Source organism: Pseudocercospora fijiensis (assembly GCF_000340215.1).
Source record: "Pseudocercospora fijiensis CIRAD86 unplaced genomic scaffold MYCFIscaffold_8, whole genome shotgun sequence".
Lineage (NCBI taxonomy): Eukaryota > Fungi > Ascomycota > Dothideomycetes > Mycosphaerellales > Mycosphaerellaceae > Pseudocercospora > Pseudocercospora fijiensis.
The window spans coordinates 1,639,008-1,651,725 of record NW_006921539.1 but is presented as its reverse complement, the minus strand read 5'-3'; the positions used below and the strand labels follow the sequence as shown (position 1 = coordinate 1,651,725).

General features: G+C 42.1%; 2 protein-coding genes across 2 annotated transcripts; one reads left to right on the top strand and one right to left on the bottom strand.

The window, feature by feature from the left end:
• Positions 1 to 338: 338 nt before the first annotated feature.
• Positions 339 to 11,035, top strand: MYCFIDRAFT_208769 (uncharacterized protein; the record flags this gene model as incomplete). The annotated part of the gene is made up of 3 exons (XM_007931910.1): positions 339 to 347; positions 9,446 to 9,588; positions 9,638 to 11,035. 3 exons carry the CDS (start codon positions 339 to 341, stop codon positions 10,989 to 10,991), a joined length of 1,506 nt encoding a protein of 501 aa, XP_007930101.1. The 3' UTR covers positions 10,992 to 11,035.
• MYCFIDRAFT_177976 (uncharacterized protein) lies at positions 11,034 to 12,550 on the bottom strand (the record flags this gene model as incomplete). The annotated part of the gene is made up of 3 exons (XM_007931909.1): positions 11,034 to 11,153; positions 11,175 to 11,491; positions 11,521 to 12,550. 3 exons carry the CDS (start codon positions 12,548 to 12,550, stop codon positions 11,034 to 11,036), a joined length of 1,467 nt encoding a protein of 488 aa, XP_007930100.1.
• Positions 12,551 to 12,718: the final 168 nt, after the last annotated feature.

Below are 12,718 nucleotides of genomic sequence, written 5' to 3'. Positions count from 1 at the left end.
TCCTACGTTAATTAAGGAGCTATAGTCGTTCCTCGGCTTCGCTAATTTCTATCGTCGCTTTATTAAGGGCTATTTACGGCATATAATGCCCCTAACTAAGCTTACTAAAACCAAGGCTAACCTAACTAGAGAGTTTAAATAGACTAATAGAGCATAAGCCGCTTTTAACGGCTTAAAGAGGCGCTTTACTAAAGTCCCCTTATTGTACTATTTCGTACTAAGCAAGCAGATCCGTATTGAGACTAACGCTTTATAGTTTGCTATATTAGCTATTATATTATAACAGGCTAATAACAATTACTAGCACCCGATTGCCTTCTTCTTAAGGAAGATAATTAATGCTAAGCGTCGTTACGAGACCTACGAGTAAGAGCTCTTAGCAATCGTAGAAGCCTTTAAGCACTAGCGCTATTATCTCGATAGTACTTAGCACCCTATTTAGGTCTATACGGACTATAACAACCTCCGTAGAATTACAAAGGTTACTAGGGTTATAGGTCGATAGGCTAGATAGGCCGTCTACCTCGCCGGGTTCGATTTTAATATATTATATCGGCTAGGCGTAAGTAACCCTACTAATAGCCTATCGAGGCGACCTAATTATAACAGCGAGACTTAGCAATCTATCAATTTATTGTTTCTAACCCTATAGTATAAGATTGCTATAGCCCGTATCGTTAATAAGTAAGCGTAGGATAAGCGGCTTACCGGACTCCGCGACGGCTCGAAGCATATTAATACTCTTACTATATTAACAGTGCGTATTAAGGACACAGATAGGAGAAGTTATAATAACTCCCTAGTCGATATCGCTATATACAGTAATAGCGATCAAAGCACTGCTATAGTTAATCCGGCTACTAGTGCTATTAGATATATATAATACGTATCTCGTTTAATAGCAAGGGTACTATTAAATAACCTTACAAATAGGGATAGTTAATCGTTTATAGATAAGCTATTACGGGCTTAGTAGAGGGACGCCTTTACTACTAAACGTATCGATAAGCTTATAAGTAAACGAAAGACCCGATCTAGTAAGAGTAATTAGTCGATCGACGACAAAGGTTACTTAAGGTTTAAGGGCAGATACTATATCCCTGCTAAACAATCGATTAGACAAGAACTTCTTAAGCGACACTATAATAGTAAGCTTGCTAGTTACTATAGTATAGAGAGGTCGCACGAGCTACTATCGCGTATATACTACTAGCTAAATAGTAAGCGGGACATAAAGGACTACGTAACTACGTATACCGTATATTAACGAGTTAAAGCACCGAAACACTTACTATTTAGCGAGTTGTCTTTACTCCCTGTTCTAAAGAAGCCATTTGCTAAGCTTATAATAGATTTTATTATAGGCCTTCCGCCTACTAAGCGTAGAGGCAGTAAGGATATATATAATGCTATCCTAGTTATCGTAGACCGGTTTACTAAGGGCGCTCGCTATATCCCCGCTTGAAAGGACTAGACGGCTATTAACTTAGCTAAGTTACTATAGGATAACATCTTCTACAGCTATTAGGGAACCCCTAAGGGGATAGTCTCTAACCGAGGCTTAATATTTATATCCTATTATTAGAGCGAAATATGCCTATAGCTAAGACTAAAGCATCGGCTATTAATAGCCTTCTACCTATAGACTAACGGTTAAACAGAGAGGTAGAATGCTACCCTATAGCAATACCTGCGTAGCTATATTAACGAGAATCCTAACGACTAGGTCGACCTCCTATAACTAGCTAAATTCGTATATAATAACAGTGTCTACTTATTAACTAAGGTGTTACTATATATAGCTATAATAGGCTAGAACGCTGCGATGCTATAAGACCCCCTATCGCTCGAGGCCGAGCGTAAGGAAAGGGAAGCGCGTTAAGTACTAATACCTAAGACACTAGTAGCTATTAAGAGGGTTTAAAAGATGCGAGAGATTTATGCTAAGATAGCTAACAAACTAGCAAAGGCCTAGACCTATTAGAAGGCCTATTATAATAAACACTATATACCGATAACCTTTAAGCAAGGCGATATAGTTATGCTAAGTACTAAGAACCTCCGCATCCGTAAGCACCTATTACCTAACGGCAAAACAAGGCCTAAGCTCGCACTAAGATACATTAGTCTATTCCGTATTCGAGAAGTTAAGGGCTCCTCCGTATAGGCCTATTAGTTATAGCTTCCTCCTTATTACACTATCTATAACACCTTCTATATATCCCTCCTTAAGCTATATTACCTACGAGAGGGGGATAAAGCCCCTACTAAATACAAAGACATACTAGCGGATAGTAAAGAGCTATAGTCTATAGAACGTATCCTATAGCACCGGACTAGGAAAGGCAAGAAGGAGTACCTATTAAGATAGTAAGGCTATTTACCTAAATAGGACTCGTAGGAAGCTAAAGCTTCTTTTAAAGATATAACTAAGTTATTAGATAAGTATTAGACTAGTATAAAGAATAAGAAGAAGGCTAAGGGCCTATAATGTTACTATTAAGGCCTAGGATTAATAGCACCCCCGGGGTGTTATTAGCTAACTAATTAGAGGCCGGTAAACTAGGACAATAAGACTATACTACTATAGTAAACGCGCACCGAGTGTTAACAAGCGCACTATAACGCGTTAACTAATCGCCTACTCTTTTAAGGACTCTACCTCTTTACTAACGCGCCCTATAGGTCCCCCTCTTATTCCTTCCTTCTATCGAGATCTTAAGGCCTAGGCGATCGGCGAGGGCGGCGCGCTTACGCATAAATAGTAATAATAATAATAACGACGGCGCAGCCGGCGCGGCTATATTAGTAATAGTATTGCGGAGTATGTTGCTAATTAAGAAAGGAAGGACATAGCTATATTAGTAACAGTATTGCCGAGTTGTTATTAGTTAAAGAAGGAAATTAGAAGAAGGTAAAGTTAGTACTAAGACGACTAGCGCCGCTATTGTTAACATTACCTACTGTTACTACTGCACTTACAAAGACAACCTTACCTATACTACGACCTAAGGCCGGAAGCGCACTATACTAACTAAGTTAAAAGAATAGCTATATTAAAGGTTTAATTAAAACTTTAAGCCGCTCAAAAGATTAAGCGACTAATAGACTAACTAAGGGCAAAAACTATAGAGCTAAGCTAGCTAAGGTCGATCTTGCGGACAATAGGTTACTCCTCGATCTTTCCGACCCTTTAAGCGAAGCGAACCTTAACTATTGCACTTATAATAGCCTTTACCTATAGAAACTAGAAGAACTAAGTTTTTTGAAAAGATATAATTGTTTAATACTTAAAGGCTGCCAAACCTAACCAATTAGGGCTAGTAAAACTACGATAGTAAATAATAGTCCTTATAATAATAAGAACAATAACCCTCGGAAGCGGACAAACCCTCGGAAGCGGACATTGCTAGGTCTTTTAAGAGTAGACGCAAAGAACTCGGTACGACATTACTTAGAACGGAGGCAGGGCTACAATACCTCGTACGTCTACCTATTATAGCAAGAAAGACGCGCTCGTATTATAATTAGTCGAAGGCCCTTAATTCTTATAGATATATATCACTTTATAGGTTATTATATATAGGAATAGCGCAGTTAGAGTTAGATATTGTGTCGGAAGGTGAGGTTTAATATAGTTATATAATTAGGTAGTTAAGTATTCAATTTAGCGCGGGCTAAGCAGCTTATTAGACTTGCTAAGTTAGCGGCAATAGAGGTCGTAGAATATAGATAGGCTACGAGGGCGCGGCCTTTAGAAGGGAAGCGTGTATTAGGGCTAAAGAGGCTATACGTAATTGGTATGTAACTAGGCTAAGTAAAGCTAGGGTCTTAGTACCTTAGGTAGGGCTTAGCGCTTAGTAATAGGCTAACTTGCCTACCTTCCTCCCTCTCCTCCTAGCTCCTTATCGAATACTACCTATACCTACTACTACCCTATCTACCTGCTAATATAACCCCTATTACACCTCTTAAGACGAGTCTATAATAGTCTCTTTCTATATTATCGCCGTCGCTGTCCGCAATAGCTCCTCCTATAACCTCTAGCGCTTATATAAGCAATATTCCTAAGCTAAAGAATAAGGAGAATTACCTATTATAGTCGTATACCGCTAAAGGCGCCCTTAAAGGTATGTCGGTCTAGCGCTATATATAAGGCACCCGCTAGCGACCCCTTTCTAAGGCCTCTAGTAAGTCTTCTAAGGAGTTTAAAGACCGCTAAGATAAATAGGACTCTAAAGATTAAACGGCGCGTACCTAGATCTTTGCTAATTGTGTTAGTAACATTTAACAATTACTGCTTAGTCTGTCTATATCCTAGGAAGTGTAGGACTTCCTTAAGAAGAAATATACTAGTAAAGGTAGGTCTACTAAATTCATACTCTACTAGGAATATATTACCCTTTGCTACGATAGCAAGGACGTTAAGAAGTTCTATAACAAGTACAAAAAGAAGCTTAGTGCCTTAAAGGATACTAAGTTAGCTATTAGCTAGTATTAGGCTATCTATATATTTATTATATAGATCTCTCTATTCTACGAGGCTTTTATACAAATGCGCCGTAAGCAGATGCGCGCCTTAGAATACACTATTAATAATAGCACCTTTAATAACATTATTAGCGCGTTGCTTAATAAGAATGTAGCTTAATTAAACTAGGCCTAATATAGTAGATTCTTTAGTCTTTAACGCTAACTACAATAGCAAGGTAGCAATAGTAATAGCAATAGTCGAGGTAACTCGAACCGTAGCGGTCGTAGTAGCCGCGGAAACAATAACAACGGTCGAGGCCGCGGTAGAAGCAACTAGAATAGTTATTAGTCTAACCGTAAGAAGTGCGCCTATTATTAGGGATTACACCCTTCTAACCGCTACTATACTAAGTACCCTTACCTAAAGGAGGAAGACCGACTGCGTTGTAAATAGCAGAAGGCTAAGAAGAAGGGGGTACAGCAATAGCAGTAGCGTAGACTAACTGCTTAGCAACAGTAGCAGCCGCTATCTAGTTAGAATAGTACTTAGGGGCTGTATACGGCTAATGCTACCCCGGGGGTGTTATTAGGCCTAAGCGACAATTACGCCTTTACTACAAATACTATAGTTACTATTAGCGACTAGGTATCTACGGCTCTTACTGCTAGTACTCGGACTACTAATTAGGTTGTCGACTTAGGTACTAGTATATATATAGTTAACGACCCCTCGCTACTTATTAAATATAAAGGCTGCTATATCCCTATCCGGTTTAGAGGCAATACGAAGCACGCTACGATAGTTAGTATAGCTTAGATAGAGGTTGTTAATAAGCGTAGTGTAAGCAATATAAAGTTGTCTAATACACTATATATGCCTAGTCTAGCAGCTAACCTTCTATCTACTAAGAAGCTTGCCGATAAGGGTTGTTTCTACCGTAATAATAAGCGTGTACTGTTTACGATAGTAGAGGGCAATAAGGTTACTATCGCTTAGACGTACTATAAGAATAGTCTCCCCTACCTCTATATACTAACCTCTAGTCTAGATAGTAAGGTAGTTGCCCTTTTGTCGAAGAAGGGGGTGCCTATAGGCACTATAGATAAATAGCATCTGCGATATAGCTATATTTATTACCGCAAACTGCTAAGAATAGAATCTAAGGGTCAAATTGTTATTACTAGTACTAAGAAGGACTTCCGCAACTGCATTGCCTGTCGTATAGCTATATTATATAAGGAATACAATCGGCTACCGCGCGTATAACTATCTACGATCTATTATATTGTCTATATAGATGTAGTTACTATTACTAACTCTAGTCTATTATAGGAACGCTACTTTACGCTGTTTATATACGCTAAGTTAGGCTATCGTTACGAGTATACTAGCTTACTTAAGTTAGGGGCTATAGTAGCTATTAAGGAACATCGTATATACGTCCGTATATAGACTAGTTGCTCGATCCCGATCTACCGACTCGATAGAGGGGGTAAATACGGCGGAAATTAGTTGTTAAGTTAGGCTCGTAATTAGGGCATTATACTACAAGTTATAGCACCTTACTCTTCGACTTGGAATAGCCTTACTAAGGTTAGTAATCACATCGTATACACGACTACGAGAAAGATAATGCTATAGGCTAACCTTCCTAAGTTCCTATAGCTATATACTATTGCCTCCGCTATATAGGTCCTTAATATTACGCTAACCGCTAACGGAGGAAGCCTATACACTATTGTCGCTAAGGAGCTTAATTAGCTACGAATATAGCCGCGTCTTTAGCACCTTCGAGCGTATAGCTATACGTTAATTGCCTACGATTATAGTGTTGCTCGTAGAAAGAAGATAGATAGCAGAGGCCTAGTTAGCAAGCTAGTTAGCTATGCTAAGGGCTCTATAGACTCTAGAAAATACATAATTTACCTACCTAATTAGTATAAGGTTATCGCTTCTAAGGACGTCTAGTTTATTAAGTTAGAGGGTAACCTTAACCTCCTACTTCTAGATAGCATAAAGCTATATACTAACACTAACGACTTGTCTAAGAACGAGTTTGTTACCCTTAAGTCTATTATACCGGCTTTGTTCAATTCTATAAGCAACAAGGCTCCGTCGCCTACCGAGGCTACTAGTATAGTCTAGCGGCTTCTAGCTTAGTAGGAAGAATAGCCTATATAAGGACCTGTATAGGAAATAGCTAATAAGGTCGCTAGTCTATTGCCTATCGATAACGACCTTCTAGACGTTCAACTACTAGCTTTAAGTAATAAAGATAGCTTTTAGTTAGCCGAGAAAGAGCTAGTATATAATCTAAACGCTAAGAAGGGCGAGCCTAGCTAGCTGCCTGAATTTAAGCGACTAGACAACGTTAGTAGTCGTTCTATACGCAAGACACGAAGCAACAAGAGCGCTCGTAAGCTGTTGCGTAGCTATCTAGCCGATTATAGTATTAAGCGGTCGACTCGACGTATAATAGCTAACATACCGATAGCCTATATTAAGGGTTTTATAGCTTCCTATTATATTGCTAAACAGTCTAATAAGCCTAAGGAAGCTATTCCTATTCCGAAGAGCTACAAGGAGGCTACTTAGTCGCTATATTAGCTATAGTAGAAAGAGGCCTATAAGGCTAAATACAAGTTACTAATCGACAACTATATATAGGTACACGTTTCTCGGCTAGAAGTGCCTAGAGGTCGTAAGGTAGTTCGTAGCCGATAGGTCTTTACTATTAAGCGAGACGCTAATAGCAAAGTAAGCCGGTTTAAGGCTCGTTAGGTCGTCCGTAGCTTTATACAGGTTAAAGGACAGGATTATAACGAGACTTATACGGCTGTCGCTAAGCCGTATATACTTCGAGCCTTGTTTAGCCTAATTGTATACTATAACTTAGAAGCTAAGCAGTACGACATTCTAATAGCCTTCCTTAATGCCCTAATTAGCGACAAGTATAAGATCTACGTTAAGTAGCTATATAGCTTTAAGGACCGTAGTAGTAAGGGCATAGTTTGCCTATTACTAAAGGCACTATATAGTCTAAAGCAGTTACTAATACTATAGTATAAAGAGCTTCGGAAGTACTTAAAGAGCCTAGACTTTATACTAATAATAACTAGCGTGTGTATATTTAAACACGTTCTTAGCGGCTCGATTATCGTTATCTACGTCGACGATATAATTATTATCGCCTATAGCCTATTAGCACTAGAGGCCGTTGCTTAGTTACTAAAGGACCGTTTTAATATACGAGAACTAGGCGACCTATACTACTATCTCGGTATACGGATTATCCGTAACCGCGGTTAGCGTACTATTTACGTCGTTTAAGATGCCTATTTAAATAGGCTTAGTAAGAAATATAGTATACGTAGCCGTATCGGTCTAGCTACTCTAATAGCACCTCCCTATATTAAGACGTCTATTTAACGCGCACCTAAGGGCTATATAGCTAGTGCCGCCTTTAAGACTTAGTATTAAGAAGGTGTTAGCGAGGCGCTATAGCTAGCTATAATTATACGACCTAATACTTGCTATACTATAGGCCTATTGTTACGATTTATCTCTAACCCGACTAAAGAACATTATGCCGCACTCCTTTAGCTAATTAAGTACCTAGTTAGTACCCTTAGTCGTAGTATGCGTTTCTAAGGCACATAGAACGATAAGCTAAGCTTTGCTAGATACTATAACGCCTCGTAGGCTAATAATCTAGTTACTCGACGTTCTACTAGCGGATTCTACTTTACTATTATAGGCGGACCTCTATTATATAAGTCCAGACGCTAGACGCTTGTTATACTGTCGTTAACTAAAGCTAAGTATGTCTAGCTTACTATAGGCGCTAAGGAGGCGATTGCCTTAGCTCGTTCCTTAAAGGAAATCGGCTATAAGGGCTACATTTTTCTAGTTACGCTCTACGAGGACAATTAGTCGGCTATCGCTATTACTAAGTCGACTAGCATTAATAGCCGTACGAAGCATATAGATGCTCGTATCTACTATATCCGAGAGAAGATTGCTAATAGCTCTATTGTCGTTTAATAGGTTAGTATACACGATTAGATTGCTAATAGCTTTACTAAGCTACTTAATAAAATTAAGCACAGCCGCTTTGTTAAACAACTAAACCTAGTAGATTGTAAGGCTACTATTAAGAGCGCTATAAAGCTAGCTACTAAGTACTAAGGAGGGTCTTGTTTGCTCTTGTTTGCTTTGTTTAAATAGCCTAGTCTAGTTGTTCCTGCTTACCTAATACCCCTTGTTTGCTTTGCTAACTAAATAGCTATTGTGTTTCCTTTATTCTATAGCGATATATACGTACTAAGAGGGTAACTTAGAGTATATAGTATTAGGGTTTATTACGTGCCTAATGCCTAAGGCTATAACTACTATACTTTATCTTTAGGCTTTCTATAATTAGCCCTTCTTCTAAATACAATTATTAGTTACATTAAGTGTTAGCGTATTTCTGCCTTCGTAAACCTAGGAAATAGTTAGTACTATACTAGAAGCTAATATGCGGATATACCTAGTAGTAGTAGTATTAAGGCGGCAACCTCGCTTTAATAACCCAACTTCCTACACTAACATCCACTTCCTATACGACTTACCTTATATATCGCTCTACCTACTTATCCGGCTATATATTAAGCGTTTATACGAACGGCCTAAATAGAATAGACGGCGGCTTTAACCTAGTACGCTCGAGAAGCCCTATTTCCTCGCAAATAGCGAGTACGAGTCTAGCAACTAACGTTATATTATCTAATAGGTTACCCGCTATACCGACGACTATATATCGCGATAATAATACGAGAAAGAGATAAGAATACGTCTACGCGCCGCGTACGGGCAATTTAGAAGATTTGATAACTTAGCAAGAGCCTAAGGCAAGAGCGCTATACTATATTAAGAGTAGTAAGCAGGGTAGTAGTAAGCAGTCTACAACACCCCTTCCGCCGGCAAAAGGTGTCTATTGAACCGCTGACATCACTCCGAGGCATCGTCGGCGCCAGCCAAGGACCGCACGACATGCAAGAACGTGGTTCCGGAGGCAGTAGGTACCTATATCATCTGAAGCACTTCACTTATTCATTACACTCCACCATCGCGTGATATAACATCGAAAGCTATGCGTATGCATGTTCTCGCCGGAATCAGCACCGGAGTGCTCCTCCTTACGTCGGTGCATGCAGCTCCATCCACGCACCAGAAGGATGCACAAGCTCCACTTCACCCTTCTCGAATCCAAGCAGCAAATGCAGTCGAGACAGGAGTCGGCCATTTCAGCGAATGGAGTCGAGCAACCAAGAAAGAATTCCTCATCGACTGGCAAGAGGGCAACATCTCAGGATGGACCATCGTGCAAGGCAACGAGGGAGGCGATCTGGATTCTATGATCGCTGCTCTTACTTGGGCCTACCACCTCGAGCATTCAACACAGAACACGTCCCACCCGATCAAAGCTATAGCATTGCTACAAACTCCGACGGATGCCCTCGATCTCCGACCTGAGAACAAGCTGGCTTTGCGAAATGCGAAGATGAGCACTGGACATTCGGATCTTCTGACTCTGGACGAACTGCCTGAAGATCCGGAAACTCTGGCCCGAGTTTTGAAGGGCATCGTAATTGTCGACCATCCAAAACCATTACGAAAATGGGGCTCGGCACCAATCCTCAGCATCTTCGACCATCATCAAGACGCCGGCGCAGGAAAAGATGCCCACCCGCGAGTCTTTGAGAAAGTGGCGAGCTGCACTACACTCGTAGCTCGCCAAATGCTCAATGAATTAGAGCAACTTCCAGAAGAATACCACCTCCCCCACGAAATGCTGGAACTCATCCTCGGCGCCATCGCGATCGACTCCGGAGGTCTTGAAGACGAAAACACCACCGACGAAGACATCGAAACCGCATCCCGCATTCTGGCACGCAGTCGTTGGTCTGGCCGCAAACTCGACAAGGCCATGCACGACCTCGACGAAAAATTAAGTGACGCGAAAAAAGATCTTGATCATCTAAACGTCCGAGATCTCCTCCGTCGAGACTGGAAAGGAGACTATGTCGACACCCCATCCCCACGCACACCCACCGTCATGCTGGGATTCTCTTCGATCCCTTATTCCTTAGACGAGCAGATCGCCAAGACAGAATTCGAAGAACTTTTCGACTGGTTTGCCATCGAAGCCGCATGGACGGCTCAAGAAGGCACCGATATCAGCGTCGCACTCAACAAGTACAACGTGAAAGACAAGAAGACTGGAAAGAAACACAAAATTCGAGAAATCGTACTTGTGGTGAGAAGTGATGTGAGGATTGATGAGGTACAGGCCGATGCGCTTTTCCAAACTGTGAGTGAGGCGATTGAGAAGGAACCGACGTTGAAGGCGAAAGCTTGGCATCGAGCGAGGGAGTTGGGAAAGAGGCAGATGGTGTGGAGGCATGAGAGGGAGGATGCGGGGAGGAAGGTTATACGGCCGATTATTGAGAGGGCGGTGGAGAGTTGGGACTAGACTAGTTGTTCTAGATATATCACATAAAGCTCCCATTTTTCCTCACCGAAATGCGTTGATGGAGCTGGTAGGCGTCGGCACTGTCGAAGATCGCGCCCTGCTCTGCAATCGTGTGGGATAGATGAGCTTCAGCGCTACGACCGAGAACAGCATAAGTATCGCCTAGCCATATCGCAGCGGCACGTCGAGCTGCGCTGAGTCGCGCAGCGGTGTCTTCAGCACGGACAGGAATTTAGTCAACGCTTCGTTCCATTCTCCAGTCAAGCTGGGAATCACTCCTCGGAGGTGGTGAAGCCGTCTCGTGATGGTGCAAGGTACAGCTTGAACCGGCATTTTCTTGAGGGTAGATTTGATACATAGGTCGGCCTCGTTCCAGCGACCATCATTCCAACAGTTCACGATAGCCTTTATTATTTCCTCTTTGTCGATTTCGAATCCAAGATCTGAGTTGCGCGTTGACGGCCGTGATCGAGCGGCCGGTCTTTTGGTCATCACTTGTCCTTGTGATGCACGCTGCTGTGAGGGAGACGGCAAGCGATCGTTGTTCGGTGGAGAGCATTTTCCGCTTCCGCTATGATCAGTAATGATTTGAGGTTTTGTGATGCTGGATATTCCGAGGCCAGTATGATGGCCGAAATTAATTTGGGCGCAGCACGAGGAACATGATGGATCTGAGTCAGGCCGGCTCTCGATCCGTGCGCCTCTCTGGAAGTTCTTGAGGGAGCTTGTGACGGAGCAATGGCCATTCCTGGAGAATCATTGCTTTCTCGACCCAGTTGAAAGCTCGTTGTAATGAGCTCAGAGTCCCTTTGTCCGAATTTTGAATGAGTACTATCATTAGCCGATGACTCCAGTATGGCTCGAGGATATATTCCTCGTCCAAGAGTGGACTGCTGCTTGCTTGCAGATACTGGCGAGGCGACAAGCGAGGACGATGGTGCATGCTTCCCAGGCCGGAATATTGGTGTCTGCGTTTCCATATGGCTCGTGGAAGGGGGCGGCCAACCTTGAGCACGTTTGTGAGATATTTGCCGACGAAGAGGTATTGCATAAGAGTCCTTCTCGACCGCAGAGGTGGTGGATTGTTCTGCGTTACTCTGCATTGGATTTTCAACGAACATCGCTAGTGATTGTTGGAGCTCGGTTTGCTTGGCTTCATGAACCTCGTCCACACTGGTCCGCACTAAAGGGGCCAATACAGCTTCCGGTGCTTCGTTTGCCCTTGTTGACGCCTGTTGATTTAGTGGAGAGATGGATTGCGTTGACTTTGCTTGGTGAGAAGCACGCTCTTGCTTGTTGGACAGCAAGATTGGCATATCGCTGAGAATCATCGAAGAGGCCGCATCGATGTCGATCGACATGGGATCAGGCGATGCGAACGGGGATCTCCAGCTGTCGGAAGTATTCGATGACATCCTGTGAACATCGTTCAGACCAGGCTGAACTTCCCGACCTGTAGAGCGAACGTGCAAATCACGGCTCGCAGATATATGCGAATGACGAGTGCTTGCAAAAAATATGGGTGTATCGACGGGCGTTGGCTGTACAGAAGAGCGCATTAGAGTATTCGATAGCATGTCTATTCGGCTAGTGCTACGCTCGAGAGACTCGATAGCGTCAGAGAGTTCCTTTAGTGCTATATCTATCTAGTTGGGAAAGGCATCCACGTACTAGTGTATAGGAATGTCGTCCTGTGCAATGGTGTGAAGGTCTGCTCTTTGCAAAAG